Source organism: Myotis nattereri, assembly GCF_964212035.1.
Source record: "Myotis nattereri genome assembly, chromosome: 20".
NCBI classification, from domain to species: Eukaryota; Metazoa; Chordata; class Mammalia; order Chiroptera; family Vespertilionidae; genus Myotis; species Myotis nattereri.
Window position 1 is genome coordinate 823,573 of NC_138096.1, and position 26,576 is coordinate 850,148.

At 66.0% G+C, this 26,576-nt stretch overlaps 2 protein-coding genes across 3 annotated transcripts in view; both read left to right on the forward strand.

The window, feature by feature from the left end:
- Positions 1-1,242: 1,242 nt before the first annotated feature.
- On the forward strand, positions 1,243-3,639 carry ASCL5 (achaete-scute family bHLH transcription factor 5). The gene has a single exon (XM_081114616.1). The coding sequence runs from the start codon at positions 2,428-2,430 to the stop codon at positions 2,965-2,967; it is 540 nt and encodes a 179-aa protein (XP_080970742.1). The 5' UTR covers positions 1,243-2,427; the 3' UTR covers positions 2,968-3,639.
- Positions 3,640-4,495: 856 nt separating this feature from the next.
- The window catches only part of CACNA1S (calcium voltage-gated channel subunit alpha1 S), a gene marked incomplete at its 5' end in the record, with an annotated part of 34,426 nt that continues 12,345 nt past the window's right edge, over positions 4,496-26,576 (forward strand). For both annotated transcript variants that reach the window (XM_081114527.1, XM_081114528.1), the window contains 25 exons: positions 4,496-4,650; positions 6,384-6,489; positions 9,169-9,308; positions 10,790-10,932; positions 11,102-11,254; positions 11,991-12,196; positions 12,660-12,763; positions 13,202-13,347; positions 13,715-13,796; positions 14,689-14,849; positions 15,641-15,866; positions 16,582-16,789; positions 17,253-17,373; positions 18,152-18,266; positions 18,536-18,629; positions 19,208-19,277; positions 19,432-19,564; positions 20,418-20,547; positions 22,511-22,570; positions 22,815-22,921; positions 23,513-23,600; positions 23,867-23,974; positions 24,820-24,872; positions 25,212-25,358; positions 26,259-26,460. In XM_081114527.1, the coding sequence (XP_080970653.1) occupies positions 4,496-4,650; positions 6,384-6,489; positions 9,169-9,308; positions 10,790-10,932; positions 11,102-11,254; positions 11,991-12,196; positions 12,660-12,763; positions 13,202-13,347; positions 13,715-13,796; positions 14,689-14,849; positions 15,641-15,866; positions 16,582-16,789; positions 17,253-17,373; positions 18,152-18,266; positions 18,536-18,629; positions 19,208-19,277; positions 19,432-19,564; positions 20,418-20,547; positions 22,511-22,570; positions 22,815-22,921; positions 23,513-23,600; positions 23,867-23,974; positions 24,820-24,872; positions 25,212-25,358; positions 26,259-26,460 (3,258 nt within the window). The remainder of the gene's footprint in view (positions 4,651-6,383; positions 6,490-9,168; positions 9,309-10,789; positions 10,933-11,101; positions 11,255-11,990; positions 12,197-12,659; positions 12,764-13,201; positions 13,348-13,714; positions 13,797-14,688; positions 14,850-15,640; positions 15,867-16,581; positions 16,790-17,252; positions 17,374-18,151; positions 18,267-18,535; positions 18,630-19,207; positions 19,278-19,431; positions 19,565-20,417; positions 20,548-22,510; positions 22,571-22,814; positions 22,922-23,512; positions 23,601-23,866; positions 23,975-24,819; positions 24,873-25,211; positions 25,359-26,258; positions 26,461-26,576) is intronic.

Sequence of the window (26,576 nt, forward strand, 5' to 3'; positions counted from 1 at the left end):
TCCCAGCGGGAGCCAAACAGCCCGGCCCCGCAGGCTGGGGAGGGGGTGAGCCGGCCCGTGGCAGACACGGGCCGTGGACCTGCCCACGGAAACAGGTGGGTCCGATGCCCCGGAGACTAAAGCAGCTTTTTCAGACGGACGCCCGCCAGGGATCCCTGGACAGGAGCGGACATGCAGAGGGTGGAGGCCGGAGCAGCTGGGCTGCGTGTGGCTGAGGGAGACGGCTAAGGGCTGCAGTGTCCAGGGTGGGGGCACAGCCTCCAGGGCGGACGGCCAGGGTCAGGGCCCAGCTCCGTCCCTGAGCGGCTGGGTGACCAAGGCCCTCTGCTGGTCTGGGCTCCATCCCATCCGCTGGTACAGGCTCAGCACTAGTGTCTGCCCCATGGGTCTGCCCTGGGAGTCACGTGAGCGTAGAAGCTTGTCCGGCACAGAGTTGGGACTATACAAGCATCTCCTGGTATTTTTTTGTTTTTAAATATATTTTATTGATTCCAGAGAGAAAGGAAGAGGGAGAGAGATAGAAGCATCCATGATGAGAGAGAATCATCGGTGGGCTGCCTCCTGCACGGCCCCCACTGGGGATGGAGACATGGACGGGAGTGGGACCCGCCCTGAATCCATTCCACCATTTCCCTTACCCTGAGCCTTAGAGGCCCGAGGAAAGGAAACCAAGCCCGTGGGTGCGGAATTTCCCTGTAGACTTCGCCCAGGACAGGCGTGACCGTGGGCAGCCCTGGGCGTGGGCGTCAGCGCTGCGCCCTGGCAACACGGGGGTGGCACGGCCGTCTGGGGCCTTTGGTGGCCACATCTCAGGGTCTCAGCGCCCCTGGGAGCGCTTCCCCAGGGTGCCCCGCCTCGCTGGCAAGCTCCGCTCCCCCCAGGCGCCGCCTCAGTGTACCCCGAAGACCTGGGGACCCCACGGGCAGTTAGAACGCGGAGTTCAAACCTCCACGCCCCCCTCCCTCCTCCCCGCGCCCCCCAGGCCTGGACCCCGAATTCCACCCATCTGCTGCCATTGCGCCTCACGGACACACGGTGGCGCTGTTGGCCACCGGTTCTGCCCAGTCCATCGGTCTGCGAGGATGGACCAGGTCCTGCCAGGCTTTGGGGGGCGGAGGGGGGTCCCACTTCTGAGCTGAGGCAAGGGGGCTCCTCGTCAGGTTCCCAGGGGCGCCGCTCCTGGCGCTGGACTCCGTCTGATTCCCACGGTCACCCTCCTAAGGACACCCCCAGGGCGCCCGGCGCCTCCCCCACCAGAGCGGACCCTCACCTACAGCGCGGGCATCCGAACCTGCGAGGGACGCCCCACCCACAGGAATCAGGATTTATTTATTTTTAAAAATGTTTTTTTATTGATTTCAGAGAGGAAGGGAGAGGGAGAGAAACATCAATGAGAATTACTGATCGGCTGACTCCTGCACGCCCCCTACTGGGGATGGAGCCCACAACCCGGGCACGTGCCCTCACCGGGAATCGAACCCTGACCTCCGGGCTCATAGGTTGACGCCAACCACTGAGCCATACGGCCAGGCAGCACTGAATTTCCATGGCAACTCGACAAGGGGCCCATGCGCCCCCCGGGTGGGAGGCCCTGGAAGGTGCCAGGGGTAAGACGCCTCCCTGCTCCCCAAGGACATGGCACGTCTGGCGCTGTCCCTACGCCAGGCCCGGGCAGGTGTGGGGCATGTTGTTTCTCCTCCGATTCTCAGGGACCCTCCCCTCCTGGGGGGGGGGGGTACTTCCCTCCGTCGGTGGGCGGCACTCGGAGAGGCGTCCACAGGAGGCGACCGCAAGGCCGGGACCCCTGCTCTGAGGTCTCGCCTTCAGCAGGCGCCCCGCCTCCCTGACAACGCCTGCGACACCCCATTCGAGGGTGGGGTGACCCGGCCGTCATCGCGGGCCTCGCCTAACCCGAGTGTCCGTGTGTCTGTCCGTTCCTCTCCTTTAGGACGGTTCTCCGGGACCCTCGGGCGCAGGCCTAGCATCAGCGGTCAGTCCCCGACACCCCAAGCGGCCTGGGGTCTCCAACGCGCCGCGAGGAACCAGCGAGAAACCAGGCCCCAGCGCCGTGGCCCCAGCGCAGAGCCGCAGGGTTCGCGCCCTCGGGAGGCGCCCGCGCGGGGCTGCCGGCCAGGCGGGTGCCCATGGCCCGCGGAGGAGGGTGCGGGCCCGAAGCCTGGCCCCGGGCTGGGTCCTAGCCTGTGCGCACTGAGCCTCTGCCCGGAGGCGCCCCCCTGGTCCGCAGCGATGGCGCCCCTTAGGGGGACCGCGGCAGCCCTCGCACAGAGCGCGGAGAACCCCTAACCAGTCCTGGAACCCCCGAGCGGCTGCTGGCGATGTGACGCGCCCCCGCGGTGGGGACGCGCAGACCCCGAGCGGGGGCGGTTCGGGGAGGGTCTGGCCCTGGGCGCAGCGCCCCGCGGCGCCATGAACCGTGGACCGCAGACCATGAACGGTCACTTCTGCCGGGCGCTGATGGAGCGGGGGCCGACGGCGCCCCCCGGCGGCGGCCTGCAGCTCGGGCCCGCGCCCCCGCCCCGGCCCGCGCCCCTGCCCGCGGAGCCCCCGGGCGCCATGCCCTTCCTGCTGCTCCCGGGCCCCGCCGCCGCCGCCGCCTACGCCGGCCTGTTCCCCTGCGCGCCCGGACCCGGCGCCCTGGGCGCCTACGACGGCGCCTTCGAGCCCGCCTTCGTCCACAAGCGCAACGAGCGCGAGCGGCACCGCGTGCGCTGCGTGAACGAAGGCTACGCGCGCCTCCGCGGGCACCTGCCGCGCGCGCTGGCCGAGCGGCGGCTGAGCAAAGTGGAGACGCTGCGCGCCGCCATCCGCTACATCCGGCACCTGCAGGAGCTGCTGCGCGCGCCCGACGGCCCCCCGCGGCCCGAGCCCCCGCGCGACGCCCCGCCGCCCGCGGGCGCCCGCCTCGCCGCCTCGCCGGGCCCGGAGCCCGAGGCATCCAGGCAGTGACTGCGGTGCGTAGGGGCGCGCCGTGCCCAGACCCTCGGAGATGCGCGCTCTCCGCGCCTCGGACCCCTCCGTCCCCGCCACCGCCCGCCTCTCCTCGCCGGCTGAGCGGGTGCGAGGGGCCAACGCGGACTGAGGAGCAGGGGCGACGTGCCCCGGGGAAGCCCGCCAGCCGCGCTGGCCAGAGCCCGGAGGAGGGCGCCCTGGACCGTCACCCGGGGACTGGCTCCGCCTCCGCTTCGGCCTTGCGCGTGGAACGCCTGGGCCCAGCTCCGGGGTGTGCACGGGGCCCAGCTCCGGGGTGTGCACGGGGCCCAGCTCCGGGGTGTGCACGGGGAAGCGGGGCCCTGCGCGCCCTCCGGGTCACAGTCTGCGTCCGCGAGGCCCCAGGAGGCGAGTCGCGCTCAGGTTCGGATGCGCCTGCCCTGCGCGCCTCAAGGTGGCCTCAAACACCGCGCCTTCTGGGAGCTGGTCTGTGCGCACAGACACACACACACACACACACACACACACACGCACGCACGCACCCCTAAGTGGCGCTCCCTGGCCTCCCTGATGGAGGGCGCCGTCCCGTCCTCCACCCGCAGCGTGGCCTCCGCCTGCCTTCGCTCCCAGCTGGGCCCCTGGCCGTGGCACCGAATGGGCAGATCGGCACCGTTGGCACTGAAGGATGAAATAAAATACGTGTTGAGTTCTGATGCCTGGACCACAGTCTGCCCTCGTGTGCCCTGTGTCTCTCTCTCCTTCCCACTCCGTCGTGGCACTAGCTGTGGGGTGTGGGGTGTGGGGCGTGAGGTGCTCTCCACCACCCTTTAAGTTGAGCACATGCCCCCCCCCCAGGGACAAGGCTGGGGGGGGCGGGCAGAGTCCCTGAGAGAAAGCCCTCAACCCTCGCACAGTCGGGGGTGGGGGGGGGTACACAAAGCAGACCGCACCTCGGGGTGTGGCAGGGGCTGTGTCCAGGGGGCCTCCACCTGCCTGCAGAGGTTCCCTTCCCCGAGGGGGCGGGGCTGCGGTGGGAGGTGGCTGTTCCTGGCGCTGAGGGCCCCCCTCACCTTTGCTGGGCAGCATCATGGGGCTTGGGCCTGCAGGGCTCATCTTGGCACAAGGGAGCCAGTCTGTCAGGACGGTGTGTGTGTGTGTGTGTGTGTGTGTGTGTGTGTGTGTGTGTGTGCCTGTATCGGGGTCCGCCCTTCCTGAGGTCTCGCCTGCCTTGACCCTCCATCCCGTCCCCCACTGCCCACCCCGGGCCCTGCCGGCGGCCACCCCACCCCCAGCCGCCCCGGGGCAGCCTAGGGAGCTAGGGAGCGACTGACTGGCTGCGGGCTGGGGAGGAGTGACAGCTGCCTGGCTTCAGGGGCTAATTTTACTCCCGGGGAGCGGAGAGTAATCTTCCCGCCCCACCCTGCTGGCCCGGGGCAGGCCTGGCCCTGCACACTGCGGCCAGTCCCCACGGCAGGGCGAGGGCACCGGGGACGCAGGGAGGAGAGGGCTGCCGGGCGGGGAGCCGGAGAGCCAGGCCGCCGGGAACATGGAGCCGCCGGCCTCCCCCCAGGACGAGGGCCAGAGAAAGAAGCAGGCCAAGAAGCCGGCCCCCGAGATCCTGCCCCGGCCGCCCCGGGCCCTGCTGTGCCTGACGCTGGAGAACCCGCTGCGGAAGGCCTGCATCAGCATCGTCGAGTGGAAGTATCCTCGCGCGCAGGGCGGCCACGCGGGTGCAACGCGGGCGAGGGAGGGTGGCCACGGACCACGCGCGGGGGCCGGGAGATGGGGACCTGGAGACGGGGTGGCTGCCCAGGAGGAGCCGCCGGGAAGGAAGGCCTCGGCGGGGGTGGGGGTGGGGGAGGAAGATCTGGGGGAGGGGCCTGGTGATGCCCCCTGGCCGTCTGTGGCGAGGTGGGGTGCTTCAGCGTCCCGGGGCTCCCCTCAGGTTTCTGAAGCAGCAGCCTCCTTTTTGAGCGAGGATGGGGGAGAGTAGAGTGGGGGGGCCTGCAAGGAAACCTTCCCCTTGATGGGAAGGGTGAGAGAGAGAGAGAGAGAGAGAGAGAGACAGGAGCTGAGCAGGAGCCGCTGTTGGGGGTGGGGGAGGTGCGGGGACCGGGCAGCCAGGCGCAGGACGCACCCCACCTGGACCCGGGGGGCTGGAGGCCCCTCTTGTGTGGCATGGGCTCTGGGAGGAAGAGGGAGGGGTGTCTGGGTTACTTGGGGGAGGGGGGAGGGGAGAGGCGGGAGGGAGGGAGGGAGGGAGGAGGCCGGAGGACTGTCAGGGAGGGTCGGGAATAGTTTAGATTTTTCTAAAGGGTCTGGGAGCCGGGCTCCGGCCAGCTGTCCCCGGGAGGAAGGGCGAAGAGACAGACACGGAAAATGTGGGCCCAGGTTGGAATCGTTGGGGTCAGAGCCAGCCCTGCCCCCATGGCTGCGTGCACCCCATCCAGTCCCCCCGGCTGACCGCCCTGCCTCTCGGGCCTGGTCAGGTCTGGGGGGACAGGATCTCCTCCCTCCTCGGGGGCCTCCCTCCTCGGGGGGGGCTCTCTCCCTGCTCTGCACCTGCAGCGCCTGGGGAACGGGGTGGCCACCCAAGGCGGCTCCACAGCGGGCCTCCCACCCCCTCCCTCCCTCTTTCTCTTTTTAAAAATATGTTTTTATTGATTTTTTTTTAGAGAAAGAGGAAGGGAGAGGAATAGAGAAATAGAAACACCAATGAGAGAGAATCACGGATCGGCTGCCCCCTGCACGCCCCACACTGGGGATGGAGCCCGCAACCCGGGCCTGTGCCCTGACCGGGAATCGAACCCCGACCTCCTGGCTCACAGGTCGACGCTCAGCCACGGAGCCACGCCGGCGGGCCCTCCCTCGCTCTCTTCCCTCAGCAACCCCTCCTTGGCCCGGCCTGGGCTGCCTCTGGGAGACGGCTATTCAGGGGGGCGTGTCTGGGGGGATGTGGGGATCTGGGGGTGCTGGTCCAGGGGCTGGTCAGCCCCTCCTTCCTCAGGCTCTGAGGTTCGGGTGTCGCCTGCCCACCACCCCCTTTCCCGGTCGGGCTCTGCAGGCACCTGGCCTGTCCCCCATCCGCCCCATTTCTCCCAGGGAGCCCCTCCCCCGTGGTCTGGCCAGAATCTCAGAAATTCATGGCTCCGGGGAGCGGGCAGGTGGGGGTGGGGGGCAGATGCTGAGAGAGGAGCCCTAAGACGCCCGAAAAGCTGAGGCGCCTGGGCCAGAACCGGACCTCGCGGCCTCAGAGCTGCGAGTGAGTTCCCTGCTCCCGGGAGAGCGGGGACCAGGCCTCCCTCCGCCTGCGGGGGGACGGGGCCCGCAGCCGGGCCTTCCAGCCTCCTCCAGGCTGACCCCCGGCGCCCTCTGACCCTTCGCCCTGCACACCCGCGCCTCCCTCGGGGGGCTCTCCTTAACCCGGACCCCAGACCCTTCGAGACCATCATCTTACTGACCATCTTCGCCAACTGCGTGGCCCTGGCCGTGTACCTGCCGATGCCCGAGGATGACAACAACTCGCTGAACGTCGGCCTGGTGAGCGGCCCTCCCTCCCGCCCCCGCCCTGGGCCTGCGCCGGGCTGGGGCCCCCTCCCCCAGGTGGGCTGCGTGCCTGGGACCCCCAAGGCTAGGGAACCCCAAACCACCTGCAGGCCTTCTCACCAGCTGGGCTGCTCTCCTTGATTCGGTAACGTTGCCCCCCGCCCTCCAGGGGGCGCCCTGGGCCAGCACCTCCCAGCACAGCCGGGCAGAGAAGTCCCATTTCACAGATGCGGAGACTGAGGCTCAGGGCTCAGCCAGTGAGCGAGGGGGCCGCGTGCCCGTGTCCCTTCCTGGTGAGACTCGGGAGAGCCCTTTCCCACCGAGGACGGGCAGCAGAGGGCCTTTTGGGGTTCTGCACCCCTTTCCTTGCCCCGTCTGTAACACGTGATAGAGCCACAGACACACACAGCTGGAGGGACGGTCCGAATCGGGGCCCCGCCTCCCCCGCCCCCACTCTGGATTAGGCGAGAGAAAACAGGCTTACCTTGAAGGACATACTCACCCACAGCCAGACGCATACAAATACTTTTTTAAAAAATATATATATTTTATTGATTTTTCACAGAGAGGAAGGGAGAGGAATAGAGAGTTAGAAACATCAATGAGAGAGAAACATCGATCAGCTGCCTCCTGCACACCCTCCACTGGGGATGTGCCCGCAACCAAGGTACGTGTCCTTGACCGGAATCGAACCCGGGACCCTTCAGTCCGCAGGCCGACGCTCTAGCCACTGAGCCACACCAGTCAGGGCGCATACAAATACTTTTAAAAAATACATATTTTTTTAATTGATTTCAGAGAGGAAGGGAGAGGGAGTGAGAGAGAGAGAGAAACATTAATGATGAGAGAGAATCGTGGACCCGCCGCCTCCTGCACGCCCCCCACTGAGGATCAAGCCCACAACCCGGGCCTGTGCCCTTGGCCCAGAATTGAACCCTGACCTCCCCCTGACCTCCTGGCTCATAGGTCGATGCTCAACCCCTGGGCCACGCCGGCCGGGCTGGATGAGTTTTGCTAACGGTGGTCAAGGGGTCCTGGTGCTGCCTGGTGGCGGCCTCCTGGGGCCTGAGGGCCCCCCCCCCCCGGGCCTCACCGTGGCGTCCAGCCCCCGGACCGTCCTGGGCTCAGGTTGCTGCACAGCCTGGGAGAGGCTGCGGCCGAGCCTCTGGCATCCAGGCCGGCGCCTTTTTATAGGGTCAGGAATGTGCCAGGGCGGCTGCGCTCACCTCGGGAGGGCGAAGCGCTGGCCTCGAGGGGCACAGGCCGGGGGCTGGGTCACCCCACAAGAGTCCTGGCGAGATGGCCGGAGACCCCACCTCTAGATTGCCCGCCCCCCCAGAGATACCCAGTGCTTGTCCCACCCCCACCCCCAACCCTCCCCCACTGAGCATGGACAGGGACACCCCAGCACCCTGTCCAGCTGTGCCCTCCCTGCCTCCGCACTCGCCTCCTACGGCGGCTCCCCCACCCCGCCCCTCCCCCGGGCCTCTGTCCCCCGATCTGTGGCCAGGACCCCAGTGTCCACCTCCAGGCTGTGCTGCCCCCGAGCGCCCACTCCTGTCCCGCCTGAGCTCAGAGGGGCTCGGGAAAGCTGCCCCTCTTTGCTCCTCTGCCCACCCAGCCTTCCCCCCGACAAGGTCCCCAGCCCAGGCCTGGGGTGAGGTGGGGGCAGGAGGCAGGGCTCACCCGGTCAGGCCTTGGCTTTGGAGCCGGAGTCCATCGGGCTAAATATAGCCGCTTCCCTCATCCCCAGCGGCTCATCTTCCAAACCTGGAGGCTGAGGTGGCCACGGAGACCCAGGCGGGGCCCGGACACCTGCGGGCGGTGCGGCCGGGACAGCAGGCTCCCCCCACCCCGCCCAGGGAACGGCTCTGAAGAGCATGTCGGGGGGATTCTGGGACCGTGTCCCCCCCCACCCCCACCACCACCTGTTTTTTTGTTAAGAAAGCTCTGTATATTCTTTTATTATTATTAATATATTTGTATTGATTTCAGAGAGAGGAAGGGAGAGGGAGAAGGAGAAGGAGAGAGGAACATGGATGATGAGAATCATGGATCGGCTGCCTCCTGCACGCCCCCCACTGGGGACGGAGCCCGCAACCCGGGCCTGTGCCCCGACCGGGAATCGAACCCTGACCTCCTGGTTCCCAGGTCGATGCTCACCCTCGGAGCCACGCTGTATGTGGTCAACCACATAGTGAACTCACCCCTCACCTTGGCAGAGCCAGACCAACGGATTTCACGGCCTCCTAGGGCCCGCGGGCCGGACGTTCCCCACCCCCGGCTCCAGACGACTCACTTAGTCACGCAATTCTGGGCTCCGGCAGAAGAACAATAAAAAATAAATAAAATTAAAAAAACCGAACAGTCCCCCCACTTCACAGAGTCGTTCGCTCAGTGGGTGGGAGTGAAGGCCAACGGGATAGAAACGGGCCCGGTGATTTATTTCAGCCAGGGGTCCGCGCGCACAGAGGGAAAGATGTGAATGTGAGCAGAGGCCTCGGGGAGGGATGCCGCCCGAGGGAGGCCTGTGTGGCCGCGAGGTGGGGGCGGAGGAGGGAATTCCGGCAGGCGCCGAGGTCCCGAGGCTGCTGGGAGCAGTGTGACTGGGGAGGGAAGGGCAGCGTGCGCTGGGGACGCCCAGAGGACCGACGGCCGCTCTCGCCCCCACAGGAGAAGCTGGAGTACTTCTTCCTCATCGTGTTCTCCATCGAGGCCGCCATGAAGATCATCGCCTACGGCTTCCTCTTCCACCCGGACGCCTACCTGCGCAGCGGCTGGAACGTGCTGGACTTCATCATCGTCTTCCTGGGGTGAGGCCTGGCGGGGTGTGGGGGGGGGCAGTGGAGGAGGGAGGTTTGAGGGGCCAGCACCCCAGAGGCAGGACAGACCCCAGCTCTGGGCCAGATAGCAGCCTTGCAGGGGGACGGGGGGAAGGGAACACCCCTCGCCATCCAGCCTCTGCCTGGAGCCCCAGACACACGTGCCCAGAACGAGGGCGTCAGAGACAGGCCCCCAAGAGAGCGCTGTCCCCGCACAGTGGGTCTGGGGGCTCGGCTGTCCCCGCACAGTGGGTCCGGGGGCTCGGCTGTCCCCGCACAGTGGGTCCGGGGGCTCGGCTGTCCCCGCACAGTGGGTCCGGGGGCTCGGCTGTCCCCGCACAGTGGGTCCGGGGGCTCGGCTGTCCCCGCACAGTGCGTCCGGGGGCTCGGCTGTCCCCGCACAGTGGGTCCGGGGGCTCGGCTGTCCCCGCACAGTGGGTCCGGGGGCTCAGTGTCCCCGCACAGTGGGTCCGGGGGCTCGGCTGTCCCCGCACAGTGGGTCCGGGGGCTCGGCTGTCCCCGCACAGTGGGTCCGGGGGCTCGGCTGTCCCCGCACAGTGGGTCCGGGGGCTCGGCTGTCCCCGCACAGTGGGTCCGGGGGCTCGGCTGTCCCCGCCCAGCGGGTCCGGGGGCTCGGCTGTCCCCGCCCAGTGGGTCCGGGGGCTCGGCTCTGCCCCGCCCAGTGGGTCCGGGGGCTGGGCTGACCCCACCCAGTGGGTCCGGGGGCTCGGCTCTGCCCCGCCCAGTGGGTCCGGGGGCTCGGCTCTGCCCCGCCCAGTGGGTCCGGGGGCTCGGCTCTGCCCCGCCCAGTGGGTCCGGGGGCTCGGCTCTGCCCCGCACAGTGGGTCCGGGGGCTCGGCTGACCCCACCCAGTGGGTCCGGGGGCTCGGCTGACCCCACCCAGTGGGTCCGGGGGCTCGGCTGTCCCCGCACAGTGTGTCCGGGGGCTCGGCTGTCCCCGCCCAGTGGGTCCGGGTGCTCAGCTGTTCCCATGCACAGTGGGTCCGAGGGTTTGGTGTCCAAAGCAGGTTTCGTAAGGGAGGACTTGGGGTGGATTTCAAAGGCTATTGGACAGTGAAGTCTGACCATAGAGAGAGAGACGAGGAGGCCAGGGACGGGAGGGACAGGCCCTGGCAGGAGGCGCCGCTCAGGCCCAGCCCCAGCCCCAGCTGGTGTGGCTCAGTGGTTGGAACATCCGCCCACGGACTGAAGGGTCCCGGGTTCGATTCTGGCCAAGGGCACGTACCTGGGTTGCAGGCTCCATCCCAGCCCCGGTCAGGGCTCATGCAGGAGGCAACCAATGGATGTGTCTCTCTCACATGATGCTTCTCTCTCCCCGCGCCCCCATGCTATGTTATGAGTCAGCATTAGCCGTGGGCAAACCGTACCTGCCCCTGAGCACAGAGGGGGCACCCAGGGTGCCCAGCACTGGGCCTGCGCTCACCTGACCCCCCCCCCGCCCCCCCCCCCAGGGTCTTCACGGTGATCCTGGAGCAGGTCAACCTCATCCAGAGCAACACCACGCCGCTGAGCAGCAAGGGCGCCGGCCTGGACGTCAAGGCGCTCCGAGCCTTCCGCGTGCTGCGCCCCCTCCGGCTGGTGTCGGGGGTGCCCAGTGGGTGGCCCCGTCTCCCCACAGCCCCTCCTGCTCCCCAGCCTGCGCCCTGGCCCGGTTCTGGGTCCTCCTCCTCCCTGGGTGTCCCGGAGGGTTCCCGGGGTGTGGCGAGCGGGAGGCGACGGCGGGGGGCTGACGCTCGTTCTGTGTGCCCCCCCCCGCCCCCCAGGCCTGCAGGTGGTGCTCAACTCCATCTTCAAGGCCATGCTGCCGCTGTTCCACATCGCCCTGCTGGTCCTCTTCATGGTCATCATCTACGCCATCATCGGCCTCGAGCTCTTCAAGGGCAAGATGCACAAGACCTGCTACTACGTCGGGACCGGTGAGGGCAGGCGGGGCGGGCGGGGCGGGCGCCGGGCGAGGTCCCGGGACAGCTCAGGGGGAGCCGCCGCCATGAAGACGCCACAGGAGCCCAGGGCGGTGTAGCTCAGTGGGTGAACGTCCACCTAGGAACCAGGAGGTCACGGTTCGATTCCCGGTCAGGGCACAGGCCCGGGTTGCGGGCTCCATCCCCAGGGTGGGGCGTGCAGGAGGCAGCGGGTCCATGATTCTCTCTCCTCATGGATGTGTCTCTCCCTCTCCCCTCCTCTCTGAAATCAATAAAAATATATTTGAAAAAGAATAAAAAGAAGCCACAAGAGCGAGGTTGCATTTCCTAGGGAATCAATCGCCCGCAACGGAAGGCATTGTTCCCATTTCACAGGGAGGGAAACTGAGGCTGGGAGAGGTTCAGTCACTTGCCCACGGTTACGGAGTGCGTGAGCGATAGATCTGAGGGTTCAGGTCCCCTGCCGGCCTGGGGAGCCAGGGCCTGGAGGAAGGACAGCCCAGCCGGCTGGGGCCCGTGACCTCGGGCCTCGGTTCTGGGGAGCCACCCCGATCCCTGAGCAGGAAAGGAGATAAGACATCCCGTTGGCCGGGAATCGAACCGCAGCCTCCAGTTCATAGGTCGACGCTGAATCCCTGGGCTGCGCCGGCTGGCGGTGACATGATCATTTTCACAACTTTTCTCCCCTCCTCGTCCACGGCCTCCCGTTGTCCACGGCTGCGGCCTGCAGACATCGTGGCCACGGAGGAGAATGAGAAGCCGTCGCCCTGCGCCCGGACGGGCTCGGGCCGTCCCTGCACCATCAACGGCAGCGAGTGCCGGGGCGGCTGGCCGGGGCCCAACCACGGCATCACCCACTTCGACAACTTCGGCTTCTCCATGCTCACCGTGTACCAGTGCATCACCATGGAGGGCTGGACCGACGTCCTGTACTGGGTGCGAGGCCCCCGGCCCGCCCCCCCCCCAGCACCCCGCTTTCTCCCCCCTTCATCCGGGGCCGCGGGGTAGGCAGGGCGTGTCCTGCTCCCCTCACCCTTCCCTGCGAAACCCGTGCAGGGGCGCGGCCCTGGCCCCCAGGTGTGTCCAGCGCCCGGGGAAGCCCCTTGCAGGACGCGAGAGGAGGAGAGGAGGCAGCCGGGCACTTCCCAGCTGGTCCCTACGCCCGGCTGGTGACCCCCTCCTCCCCGCCCTCCTCCCCACCCTCCTCCCCTCCCTCCTCCCCTCCCTCGGGAGGCCCTGGATCTCCCGGTTCCAGGTTTTCAGGAGAGAACAGGCGCCCTCCGGAGGCCAGACCCCGACGGCCCCCCTCCTGGTCCCCGGGGTTGGTGGGCTGGGCCACTCAGGCAGGGGGCCCGAGGCCTCAGGTCAGGGGGTGAGACCCCCGCCTTCGTCCCACCAGGTCAACGACGCCATCGGGAACGAGTGGCCCTGGATCTACTTTGTCACCCTCATCCTGCTGGGATCCTTCTTCATCCTCAACCTGGTGCTGGGTGTGCTGAGCGGGTGAGGAGGGGGAGGGGGAGGGGAGGGGGGGGAGGGGGAGGGGGGAAGGAGGAGGAGGGGGGGGAGCAGGGCCAGGACAGGGAGACATGCATCCGAACCTCCGCTCATGCCCGGGTCCCCTTGAGCCAGGAGCGTGCTCCCTGGTCAGCGAGGAAGAGGCAGAAGGCGCAGGCGGAGCCCGTCCTGTTTCATTCCTCTCCCGCCCCTGGAGCCCCCTCCATCGGGCTGCCTCTGTCCCTCACGCCCCCACCCCGGCCCTGGAGGAGCCAGGGCTCAGCACCAGGTGTCAGGGTGGCTCGGGCTCAGCCCCGACTCTGGGGCCAGCTGGTCCCGTTCGGATCCTGTGCTTCCGCCTCCTGGCTGCGTGACCTCTGACCTAACCGCTCTGTGCCTGGGGGTCCACCCCCCACCTCCCCCCCTCCTCCCCCTCCCCTGCAGGGAGTTCACCAAGGAGCGGGAGAAGGCCAAGTCCAGGGGAACCTTCCAGAAGCTGCGGGAGAAGCAGCAGCTGGAGGAGGACCTCCGGGGCTACATGAGCTGGATCACGCAGGGCGAGGTCATGGACGTGGAGGACCTGAGAGAAGGTGCCAGTCCGAGGCCATGGTCACAGGCCCCTCCCCAGCTGCCCTCCCAGGGGCCCCGCCTCCCTGACCCCCTCACCCCCACCCCTGCACACCTGGGAGGCCGTGGAGCAGGTGGAGCCGCGTTGCAGAGAAGGCTCGGGACTGGCCTAAAGCCTCGTGGCTCCCGGGGCCCCTCCTGGGGTACGAGGTACCACACGCAGGTCCTCACGGCCCCTTCCTCTGGGGTCCCCGGGAATCCGCCCTCGGGAAAGCAGAGAGAGCCCAGCCCACGCGGGCCCTGTCCAGGCGTCTGCGTCCGTGGGCCCTTCCGGGTGTGTCCAGCCCCAGGGGCCCAGCAAGCCGGCCCACGGGCCTCTCTCGTCCCCAGGGAAGCTGTCCTTGGAGGAAGGCGGCTCGGACACCGAGAGCCTGTATGAGATCGAGGGCTTGAACAAGATCATCCAGTTTGTGTGAGTGTCCGCCCACCCCACCGCCCGGGTCCTCCCAGCCCCGGGCTCCTCCTAGCCCCAGGCTCCTCCCAGCCCCCCCACCCCACCCCCTGCCCCCCGTGTGGACACTCAGTGTCAGGGTTCGGACACTCAGCTACAGAGATCCAATCGAGCTCTCCAGTTGGGGCCACACACCCACAGGCCCCCGGGGCGCAGCTTGGCGGGAGTGTGAACACTTTTCTGCTGGCAGATCCCCCCAGAGGACTCACTGGGTCCCACGGTGTGCAGGTTTTAAACCTTGGTAAACGCTGCCAAGCTGCCCTCCCAAAAGCCGGCACCTGCTGCCCCAGGGCCTGTCCACAGCCTCCCAGGGCCGGACACCGCTCGCTGTGACGGGGGTGCCTTCGTGGCGGGCGGGGCGGAGCGGGCCAGCGCGGGCCTCGCTGGACTGGATGCTGATCGTGGGGCTCCGTGCCCGGCACTGTGGGTGTCTCCGCTTCTCTCTGAGGCTGGCACCGTCATCACAGGCCTTTGAGAGAGGGAGGACCTGAGAGTAAGAGGTGAGACTGCACACCAGCGGGCGTGGCTCCGTGGTTGAGCGTCGACCTCTGAACCAGGAGGTCGCACGCCCGGGGCTGCGGGCTTGATCCCCAGTGTGGGGGGCGTGCAGGAGGCATGATTCTCTCTCATCATTGATGTTTCTCTCTCCCTCTCCCTTCCTCCCTGAAATCAATACAAATATATATTTTTTAAAAAGACCTGAGATTGTGGAACAGCCGGCTCCACCACTCACGTGACTACAGGGTGGGGGGTGGTCAGACCCAGTGTGGCCAGGGGCGGCCGGGAAGGTGGGGCTTGGTAAAGCGGCCTTCCTCCGCTCTGTCCCCCCCCAACCACACCCCCCCCCCTGCAGTCGGCACTGGAGGCAGTGGAATCGGATCTTTCGCTGGAAATGCCACGACCTGGTCAAGTCCCGGGCCTTCTACTGGCTGGTGATCCTCATCGTGGCCCTCAACACCCTGTCCATCGCCTCTGAGCACCACAACCAGCCGCTGTGGCTGACTCACCTGCAAGGTGAGAGACCCACCTGCTCACCCACCTGCTCACCCGCCTGCTCACCACCTGTTCACCCACCTGCTCACCCACCTGTAGGGTGAGACCCCCACCTGCTCACCCACCTGCTCACCCACCTGCTCACCCGCCTGCTCACCCGCCTGCTCACCCACCTGTTCACCCACCTGCTCACCCACCTGCTCACCCACCTGTTCACCCACCTGCTCACCCACCTGCTCACCCGCCTGTTCACCCACCTGCTCACCCACCTGTTCACCCACCTGCTCACCCACCTGTTTACCCATCTGCTCACCCACCTGCTCACCCACCTGCTCACCCACCTGCTCACCCGCCTGTTCACCCACCTGCTCACCCACCTGTTTACCCACCTGCTCACCCACCTGCAGGGTGAGACTTCCACCTGTTCACCCACCTGCTCACCCACCTGCAGGGTGAGGCCGGCCGGGAAAAGGCCAGACAGGGCCAATGGCCACAGCCAGCCAGGGAGTGGTGCCTTGGGCTTTGCATAAGAGGTCCATGAGATACACTAACCGGCTGCCTCCTGCACGCCCCACACTGGGGATGGAGCCTGCAACCCGGGCCTGTGCCCTGACCGGGAATCGAACCCTGACCTCCTGGTTCCTAGGTTGACGCTCAGCCCCTGAGCCACGCGGGCCGGGCTGGGTCAGTGTTCGTCCAATGGGCAAAAACGCCCCGGGCGCCCCTGGGTGTTGGGGGGAGGGCTCCCCCAGGCAGAGGCCCGGAGGTGGGCGGGGACGGAGGGCGACGCTGAGCCCGCGCTGTGACCCCAGACGTCGCCAACCGGGTGCTGCTGTCCCTCTTCACGCTGGAGATGCTGCTGAAGATGTACGGGCTGGGCCTGCGGCAGTACTTCATGTCCGTCTTCAACCGTTTCGACTGCTTCGTGGTGTGCAGCGGGCTCCTGGAGATCCTGCTGGTGGAGTCGGGCGCCATGACGCCCCTGGGCATCTCCGTGCTGCGCTGCATCCGCCTCCTGCGGCTCTTCAAGGTCACCAAGTGAGCGGGCGCCAGCCGCGGGCACCAGCCAACGGGCGGGGGGGGGGGGGGGCTCAGCCACCGGCAGGTGCGGGCCCAGCTCATCCCCCCCACCCCCCCACCCCCGTCCAGGTCCTGCAAGCTCACACGAAACCACCCCCAGCTCTGGGTCTCAGCCCTCCCTTTTTATTTTTATTATTATTTCTTTTCTTTTCTTTTTTAAATATATTTTATTGATTTTTTACAGAGAGGAATGGGAGAGGGATAGAGAGTTAGAAACATCGATGAGAGAGAAACATCGATCAGCCGCCTCCTGCACATCTCCCACTGGGGATGTGCCCGCAACCCAGGTACATGCCCCCGACCGGAATCAAACCCGGGACCTCTCAGTCCGCAGGCCGACGCTCTATCCACTGAGCCACACCGGTTTCGGCTTATAATTATTTCTTAAGTCCTCACCAAGGATGTTTTCCCCATTGATTTCTAGAGAGGCTGGAAGGGAGGAGAGAGAGAGAGAGAGAGAGAGAGAGAGAGAGAGAGAGAGAGAGAGATGCATGCTGGGAAGGAAGGGAAGAAGGGGGGGTGCCACAAATCCAGGGCCTCCGCCTCCAGGCAGCCCTCCCCCCTGCCTGCCCCCAGCCCTGAGCCTTCCTTCCCCCAGACCCCACGCACGCACACCTGTGAGCGGGGCTGCCCGGCTCCACCCCGCGCCCACCCCCGCGCCCACCCCCGGCAGGTACTGGACGTCGCTGAGCAACCTGGTGGCCTCGCTGCTGAACTCCATCCGCTCCATCGCCTCGCTGCTGCTGCTGCTCTTCCTCTTCATCGTCATCTTCGCACTGCTGGGCATGCAGCTCTTCGGGGGCCGCTACGACTTCGAGGACACGGAATTGCGGCGCAGCAACTTCGACAGCTTCCCGCAGGCCCTCATCAGCGTCTTCCAGGTGGGCCGCCCCGGCCGCTCCCTGCCCCTCCGCCTGCCTGCGGGCCGGACGGAGGGGGGCGCCTCCTCCGGGGAGCCCTCCCAGATCTGTGGGCTGGGGTTCGCGGTCCCTCTGCAGGCTCTCGGGCGGCGTGTCCATCTCCTCCGCGCTCCTGGGCTGGGAGCCCTGCCCAGCTTGTGCCACGGGCCTGTCCCCGGTGCCCGGCACGTGCCAGCGCACGGCGGGATGGCAGTTTATGAATGAGTGGCGTGGGGTGGGCTGGGCATCCAGGCGCCTGCTCTCTCTCCCAGGTGCCTCTGAGCACAAAGCTGGGCAGGATGAGCCCTCCCGCCCTCCCCAAGGCCGGTCTCCCCTGGGAAGCTCACACCATCTCTCTCTCGGGAGGCGGGGCCTGGAAGCCCCCTCAGAGGCCCCCACGGAGGACCCTCCATCCCACGTGCCCCCTCCACCCCTCCCACCCCAGGTCCTGACAGGGGAAGACTGGAACTCCGTGATGTACAACGGCATCATGGCCTACGGCGGGCCCTCCTACCCCGGGGTGCTGGTGTGCATCTACTTCATCATCCTCTTCGTCTGCGGCAACTGTATCCGCCCCACCCGCCCCCAGCAGGTGCAGGACCGGCTCAGGGAGGGGCTGGGAGAGGGCTTCCCAGGGGCCAAGGGCGCCTCAGCCAGGCAGCAGGGTAGAGCTGTGGGAGGAGTCCTTCCAGCAGACGGGAGAGAGAGCCAGGGGAGAGCCGGGGGAGAGCCAGGGGGGAGCCAGGGGGGAGCCAGGGGGGAGCCAGGGGAGAGCCAGGGGAGCCAGGGGGGAGCCGGGGAAGCCAGGAGAGCCAGGAGAGCCAGGTGACTGGGTACAGGTGGAGGACAGCATCCCGGGAGGCTGACGAGCCTGGAGCAGGGAGGAGAAAGGGCAGGGCTTGGCGAGGAGCCATGAGATAGTGGGTCAGGCAGGTGCGAAGGCGGAGGCAGGCGGGTGGGGTGGGGGCCCTGGGCCAGGTGAGCCAGAGGACAGTGCAGGCTGGGAGGGGCCGGAGACAGGGCCGCAGTGCCGGGCCGATGCCTGCAGCACAGAATGTGATGTCCTGAGCAAGGGAGGGCGGGAACCCCAGTCCCTGAGCTCCGGGGGGGCCAGGCAGGGTCTCCCCTGAGGGCCTTGGCGCCCCACTTGCCCGGTGTGAGGGCTGGGCCAGTCCAGGGCCGCGTGGATTCAGGCCGCTCCCGGAGGATGCTGGCCGTGTCCCTGTGCTCCAGCCCTCCCGTGGGGGGGCCCTGACAGGAGGAGGGTCTCCATGGCCCCCCAGGGAGGGCAGGGCAGCTCCGGCCCCTCCCCCACATGCCAGGCTCCTTAGCCGCGGCGCTCAGATATCCTGCTCAACGTCTTCCTGGCCATCGCCGTGGACAACCTGGCCGAGGCCGGGAGCCTGACCTCCGCCCAGAAGGCCAAGGCCGAGGAGCGGAAGCGCAGGAAGATGTCCAAGTGAGAGCGGCCTCCTGCACGGGGATCTGCAGGGCTCAGTGGGGTGGGGGTGGGGGGGCAGGCGGCTCCCTGGGGCCCAATGCACCGGGGCCAGGACATGCTGCCCTGGCAGTGCCCGTAGCCTGTCCCCCATAGTGGCCGGCTCTGCCCCGACCCCACGGGGTCCCCTGAGCCCTTGGTGCGGGTCCCCCGGGGCGTCCCCAGGCTGAGCAGACCCCCGAGAACATTCTAGCTGGGCCTCCGTGTCCGGCTCTCTGTTCTCCCACCAGGGGTCTCCCAGGCCGGCCCGAGGAGGAGAAGGCGGCCGTGGCCAAGAAGCCGGACCAGAAGCCCAAGGGCGAGGGCATCCCGACCACGGCCAAGGTGAGCTGGGCCCCGGGCAGTTCCCGAGATTGGTGATGGTGGGAGGCAGGGGTGCTCGACTCTGGAAGTCCCCTGGTTCCCCCCCGCTCCCCCGAGCCTGGGGGTGCTGGAGGGGAGGGAGGTAGAGAGAGGCTCTCAGCCAGGCGGGGGCACCGCCCTCCACTCCATTGGGGACAGCGCCCGCAGGAGCGGGACCTTCGTCCTGAGAAGTACAGTCGCCCAGCCCGGCCGGCCTGGCTCAGGGGTTGAGCATCGACCTAGGAACCAGGAGGTCAGGGTTCGATTCCCGGTCAGGGCACAGGCCCGGGTTGCGGGCTCCATCCCCAGTGTGGGGCGTGCGGGAGGCAGCCGGTCCATGATCCTCTCTCATCATGGATGTTTCCCTCTCCCTTCCTCTCGGAAATCAATACAAATATATTTAAAACATAAAAAGGGAACGGTGTCCCAGGCAGCAGGAAGAGTGAGTGGGCAGAGCCGACACCGGCCCTGCCCCCAGGGGACGTACCCCCTCTCCCCCCCGCGTGGCAACTGCACGTCTCCGCTCATCACCATCCTCTTCCTTGTGCCCCTTCCGGCAGCTGAAGGTCGATGAGTTCGAGTCCAACGTCAATGAGGTGAAGGACCCCTACCCCTCGGCTGACTTCCCAGGTGAGTGGCCTGGCTTCCTCTCTCGGGACAGGCCCTCGTGCGCCCCCTCCCCCATGCCCCCTCCCCCATTCCCCCTCCCCCACCCCCGGGGCGTGAGCATCCGGGACAGAGGGTGCCACCTCGAGGCTCCTGGGCCTCTCCTCTCTCCCCACAGGGGACGATGAAGAAGATGAGCCCGAGATCCCAGCCAGCCCGCGCCCGCGGCCCCTGGCCGAGCTGCAGCTGAAAGAGAAGGCGGTGCCCATCCCGGAAGCCAGCTCCTTCTTCATCTTCAGCCCCACCAACAAGTGGGTGGCCCCTCGCTGCTGCGTTGGGGGGCTGGGGCTGGGGGTGGGGGGGGTGTGCAGGCTCTGAGGGGGGCCGCCTCCTGCTCTGGGAAGATGGTGGTGATGGTGATGATGGTGGTGGTGGTGGTGATGGTGCAGTTGCACTGGGAGAACCTCATTCCTTGAGCTGAAGGCCTTGTGCCCCGTCTAACACGCCAGCATCCCTGGGGGGGGGGGGGGGGCGGAGTACTGGCACCTATGGGACTGGCTACACTGGCTCCTTTCTGAGAGTAATTTTATTTACTTTTAATTTTTTTGAAATAGATTTTTATTGATTCCAGAGAGGAAGGGAGAGGGAGAAAGAGAGAGAAACATCCAGGACGAGAGAGAATCATGGACCGGCTGCCTCCTGCACGCCCCACACTGGGGACCGATCCCACAACCCGGGCATGTGCCCCAACCGGGAATCGAACCCTGACCTCCTGGTTCATGGATCGCGGCTCAACCACTGAGCACGCCAGCCAGGTCCCAACTTCACGCCTTTAACAACACACAGACTATAGTCTTCAAAGAGTTCCCTCCACCTGCCTCTGGGATGGAGACGGGCCTGTCCCCTTCTTTGGGGGGGAAGCTGTAGGTGGTGGAGTCCTGGGGAGGAGAGGGTGATGGGAGGGGCCGGGGTGGGAGATGGAGCTGAGGCTGCTGGGACAGAATGGTGGCAGGGCCGCTGCATGGCCAGCCAGAGGGCCGCCCAGGTGCCCGCTATTCTCCCCTGACCGGGAGGGAGTGAGCCAGTGCCCCCTGCAGGACAGAGGCAGCCGGGGAGGCCCGAGTGCCCAGGAACTCAGTTCCCCGGACCCTCCCGTCCCCACAGGTTCCGCGTCCTCTGCCATCGCATCGTCAACGCCACCTGGTTCACCAACTTCATCCTGCTCTTCATCATGCTCAGCAGCGCCGCCCTGGCCGCCGAGGACCCCATCCAGGCCGAGTCCATGAGGAACCAGGTGAGGGCGGCTCCGCACCCCCACCCAGACCTCAGGCTCCGCACGCCTCACCCTGTGTTGATGTCAGCGGCATCCTCTATGTGGCTCTCAGAGTCTAAGTCCTGGAGGGCCGAGACGCCCAGCCCACTCCTTCTCAACAGCTGTCACAGCCTGCGGCACAGACGGGCTCTTGTTGCTTGGGTTTAATGGTGACGGTGATGGTGATGGTGGTGATGATGGTGGTGATGATGGTGGTGATGGCAATGGTGATGGTGACGGTGATGGTGATGGGGATGGTGGTGATGATGGTGATGATGTTGGTGTGGTGGTTGTAGTGGTGGTCATGGTGATGGTGGTCATGGTGATGGTGGTCATGGTGATGGTGGTGGTGGTGATGCTGCTGATGATGGTGGTGATGATGGTGGTGCTGGTGATGATGATGGTGGTCATGGTGACAGTGGTGGTGGTGATGATGCTGATGGTGGTGGTGGTGATGATGGTGATGATGGTGGTGCTGGTGATGATGGTGGTGCTGGTGATGATGGTGGTGATGATGATGATGATGGTGATTGATGGTGATGATGGTGGTGATGATGATGGTGGTGATGATGGTGGTGGTGATGATAGTGATGATGATGGTGGTGATGGTGGTGGTGCTGGTGATGATGGTGATGATGATGGTGGTGATGATGGTGATGATGATGATGGTGGTGGTGATGATGATGGTGATGATGATGGTGGTGCTGGTGATGATGGTGGTGATGATGGTGGTGATGATGGTGGTGGTGATGATGATGATGGTGGTGATGATGGTGGTGGTGATGATGATGGTGGTGATGATGATGATGGTGATGGTGATGATGGTGATGATGGTGGTGGTGGTGATGGTGGTGGTGGTGGTGATGGTGGTGGTGGTGATGGTGGTGGTGATGATGATGGTGATGATGATGATGGTGGTGATGGTGATGATGGTGGTGATGATGATGATGGTGATGATGGTGATGGTGGTGATGATGGTGGTGGTCATGGTGGTCATGGTGGTGATGATGGTGGTGGTCATGGTGATGGTGGTCATGGTGATGATGATGGTGGTGATGATGATGGTGGTGGTGATGGTGATGATGGTGATTGATGGTGATGGTGGTGGTGATGATGATGGTGGTGATGATGGTGGTGGTGATGATGGTGATGATGATGATGGTGGTGGTGATGATGATGGTGATGATGATGGTGGTGCTGGTGATGATGGTGGTGATGATGGTGGTGATGATGGTGGTGGTGATGATGATGATGGTGGTGATGATGGTGGTGGTGATGATGATGGTGGTGATGATGATGATGGTGATGGTGATGATGGTGATGATGGTGGTGGTGGTGATGGTGGTGGTGGTGGTGATGGTGGTGGTGGTGATGGTGGTGGTGATGATGATGATGGTGATGATGGTGATGGTGATGATGATGATGGTGATGATGGTGGTGGTGGTGATGATGGTGGTGATGATGGTGGTGGTGATGATGATGATGGTGGTGATGATGATGGTGGTGATGATGATGATGGTGATGGTGATGATGGTGATGATGATGATGGTGATGATGGTGATGATGGTGATGATGGTGGTGGTCATGGTGGTCATGGTGGTGATGATGGTGGTGGTCATGGTGATGATGGTGGTGATGATGATGATGGTGATGATGGTGATGATGGTGATGATGGTGATGGTGGTGATGGTGGTGATGGTGGTGGTCATGGTGGTCATGGTGGTCATGGTGGTGGTCATGGTGGTCATGGTGGTGATGATGGTGGTGGTCATGGTGATGATGGTGGTGATGATGATGATGGTGATGATGATGATGGTGGTCATGGTGATGATGGTGGTGATGGTGGTGGTCATGGTGGTCATGGTGGTCATGGTGGTGGTGGCTGTAATGATATCACTGCTCTGCCCTTCCTCTCACTGACTTCCTCTCCCGGCCCCGCCCCCAGATCCTCGGGTACTTTGACATCGCCTTCACCTCTGTCTTTACTGTGGAGATTGTCCTCAAGGTGAGCGAAGGCCCCGGGGCGGCTTCCGCTTGGGCCGGGGAACCGACCTGCTGTGGCTGTCGCTGGCTCAGCACTCACCCCAGGGCCGGTGGCAGGGGTGAGGGAAGGTGGAGAGAGGTGGGGACAGGGCAGAGCCCGGGAGAGCAGATGGGGGCTCAGCTCACAGCCCGGGGTGAGGCCCCTCCTCGGGGGGCACAGGCCCGTGGGCAGCTCATCCCAGCCAGGGTGCGGCTTGTCTCCCCAGATGACCACCTACGGCGCTTTCCTGCACAAGGGCTCCTTCTGCCGCAACTACTTCAACATCCTGGACCTGCTGGTGGTGGCCGTGTCCCTCATCTCCATGGGGCTCCCGTGAGCGGGGCAGGGCCGGCCGGCCGGGCGCGGGCCCCTCTGCTCCGAGCCAGGGCCTCAGGGCACCAAGCCCCAGGGGCGGGGGCGGGGGGGGGGAGCGCCCACAGACATTGACGGGGCCGAGGCCCCAGGGTGTCACCCACAGGACTGACTGCCCATGCGCGGTGGGCAGAGCTGGTGGCCAGGAGCGGATCAGCGAGGAGAAGGCAGTCCCAGCAGCTCTGGGGGGAGCATGGCCCCGACGCCTGGTGCTCCCAGTCTGATGGGGGGGCCGAGACTGCACCCCCTCCCCATACAGGAGGCCCTCTCTGTGCTGCTAGTGGGGGACAGGAACTCGGCCCTTTAGCTGGAGGCAGCTTTACCTGGGCGGCCCACACCCAGTCGAGGGAAAGGCGGGAAGGAGGCAGAAAGAGGCCCCAGCGAGCAGGAGGGTGGAGGAGGTGGAGGCTGGAGCTGCTGCCCTTAGCCCCGCCCAGTTCTGTCCTTGGCCCCGCCCCCTTGTCCTCATCCCTGCTCCCACTCTAGGCCCCGCCCCCACCCTATCCTAGGCCCCACCCCCTCGTCCTCAGCCCCGCCCCGCTACCCCCCCAGGTCCAGCTCCATCTCGGTGGTGAAGATCCTTAGGGTGCTGAGGGTGCTCCGGCCCCTGCGAGCCATCAACCGAGCCAAAGGGCTGAAGGTGAGCGGACCTGGCGGCACCCGGTGCAGGTGGGGGCGCCTCCAGGGTCCTCAGCCCAGCGTCTGGGCACTTCCCATGGCCTCTGCCCGTCCTATGGGCTGAGAATGAGGCTGGGCAGCAGGGGGCCCCCCCACTCCCACCCCCATCCCCACCCCGCCTCGCTGCCTGCAACCATCGGGGATCCGGGAGGCTGCCGGTCCGGGGTCCCCTCCTCCGGACCAGGGGGGCGGGCTGCTGCCCCCGGCCCCACCGCCCTCCCTCCGCAGCACGTGGTGCAGTGTGTGTTCGTGGCCATCCGCACCATCGGCAACATCGTGCTGGTCACCACCCTCCTGCAGTTCATCTTCGCCTGCGTCGGGGTCCAGCTCTTCAAGGTGAGCCCCTCGCCCAGGTGCCCGCCAGGGGCCAGCCCTGGGCCAAGGCCAGAGCAGCCGGCCGTTCCGCCTCAGCCCAGCGAGCCCCCACCTGGGGAAACAGGGGTCCTCAAGGCTCCGCGAGGGTCCGCTGTCTTCCTGGCTTCCCCTTGAGGAGGAAGGTGACACCCCACACCTGCCCGGCCTGCAACCACCCCTCCCAGCCCATCAGATCCCCCTCCTCGTCGCCTGGGCTCCTGCACCCCGAGTGCCGGCTGGGGTGTCCGGCCTCAGTCCTTCTCCCAGGAGCGCCCAGGGCTGGGGCCCCATCTTCACACGTCTGGGCGCCGACGCCATTCTGTCCTCACTTTTGGGGAGAGCACGGCGCTCGGTTCCTCTCCAGGGACCAGCCCTGCTGGGTGTCCCTCCGGACGCCCGGCTTTGGAACCACCTGCAGGACGTAGAGATTGGCCCCGACCCCACAGCTCCTCCTCCCAGGACCCGGTCGTCTCCTGCCCCCACGGGTCCTGCTTGAAAATCACCAGAAAGAGCCTCAGCCAGGCGTAGACATGCAATGGCATTCATTCATTCATTCATTCATTCATTCATCACACAGGCCCAGGGCTGCTTCCCCGGGTCAGGGCCTGGGCTGGGGGCCGGGAGCAGGCTGAGGGCGTGGGCCTCGGTGCCGGAGGACTGGTCTGGGCCCCGCTCCCTGGTTGGGCCACCCTCTGGGAGGAAGACCCAGGCTCCTCGGTCCAGACATTCTGCCTTCCTTCTCCTGCCCATCATTGGATCGCTGTTACCATGACAACACATCTCCCTCCTTCCCTCCCTCCCTCCCTCCCTCCCTGTCCTGGGCGCAGGGGAAGTTCTTCAGCTGCACTGACTTGTCCAAGATGACGGAGGAGGAATGCAGGTGTGCGGGGCTCTGGGGCGGGGGGCGGGGGGCGGGGGTCGGGGGTCGGGGGCCGGGGGTCGGGGCTCTGGGGCGGGGGTCGGGGGGGGGTGGGGGGTGTAACTGGCAGAAGGGCCCCTCGTGGGAACACCTGAGAGGGGCAGGCGGCCCTTCAGGCTGGGGGAATGGGACGAAGCCCCTCGTCCCAGGAGGGGGGCCCAGCCGTGTCCCCTCAGGTCCGATCTGGACCTCCATTTGTCCTGCACCCTCACTGCCCAGGGCCCGGAGGACATGGTGGGGGGCGGGGACGGGGCGGCCCAGCCATGCCCAGTGCAGTGACTCCCCCGCGACCCCCTGAAGGGGCTACTACTACGTCTACAAGGACGGGGACCCCACGCAGATGGAGCTGCGCCACCGCGAGTGGGTGCTCAGCGACTTCCACTTCGACAACGTGCTGTCGGCCATGATGTCTCTCTTCACGGTCTCCACCTTCGAGGGGTGGCCGCAGTGAGTGAGGGCGGGGCCCGGGGTCCCCCGGTCCCTCCCCAGCCCCCCGGCCCCTGGGGGATGCTCAGCCAGCCCCAGGCTCCGATGGTCTAGACCAGGGGTTCTCAGCCTTCCTCACGCCGCGACCCTTTCCTGCAGCTCCCCATGTGGTGGGGACCCCCAATGCCATCGTGACACATGGGGCATCATTCAAGCGCCGTGATTCATCACAACAACAAGATGCCATGATAGACGTGTTTCCCGATGGTCTGAGGCGGCCCCTGTGAAAGGGTCGTTCGACCCCCAAAGGGGCCGCGACCCGCAGGTCGAGAGCCGCTGATCTAAACCGAGCATGTCACACTCGCGGCCAGCGGGCCGCATGCCTCGTTTACTTGGCCCGTGTTAGCCTTTGAGTGGACATGCCTGGTCTAGAGAGCCGTGGTCGGCAAACTGCAGCTCGCGAGCCACAGGCGGCTCTCTGGCCGCTTGAGTGTGGCTCTTCCTACGCCTTAGGAGCACCCTAATTCAGTGAATAACAATGTACCTACCTGTATAGTTTAAGTTTAAAAAATGTGGCTCTCAGAAGAAATTTCAGTGCTTGTCCTGTGGATATTTGGCTCTGTGGGCTAATGAGTTTGCCGACCACCGGTCTAGAGGACTTGTCACTCCAGAGGCAGCCAGAGCAGGGGCTCGGAGCCATGTCTGCATCGGCGTAGGGCTGAGGGATGGGGGAGAGGGGCACCCCGGGGAAAGGCAGGTGCATCCTGGGACCGGTCCCAGCCTTCCCCGGCGCGATCTGACTTGCTCTCCCTTCGCTCACTGTGCACAAGCTCCCCCGGGGGCCAAAGCCCCCGCCCTGGCCTGGCCCCCTGCCCGGCCGCCCAGCCCATCTCCTCTCCCCCGCCCGCCCGCCCGCCCCAGGCTCCTGTACAAGGCCATCGACGCGTACGAGGAGGACAAGGGCCCCGTCTACAACCACCGGGTGGAGATGGCCATCTTCTTCATCGTCTACATCATCCTCATCGCCTTCTTCATGATGAACATCTTCGTGGGCTTTGTCATCGTCACCTTCCAGGAGCAGGGCGAGACCGAGTACAAGAACTGCGAGCTGGACAAGAACCAGGTGCCCGGCCCTGCCCAGCCCAGCCGGCTCAGCAGCTGAGCATCAAACCATAAACCAGGAGGTCACGGTTCCATTCCCGTCCGGGCTCCTGTGGGCTCGACCCCCAGCAGGGGGCT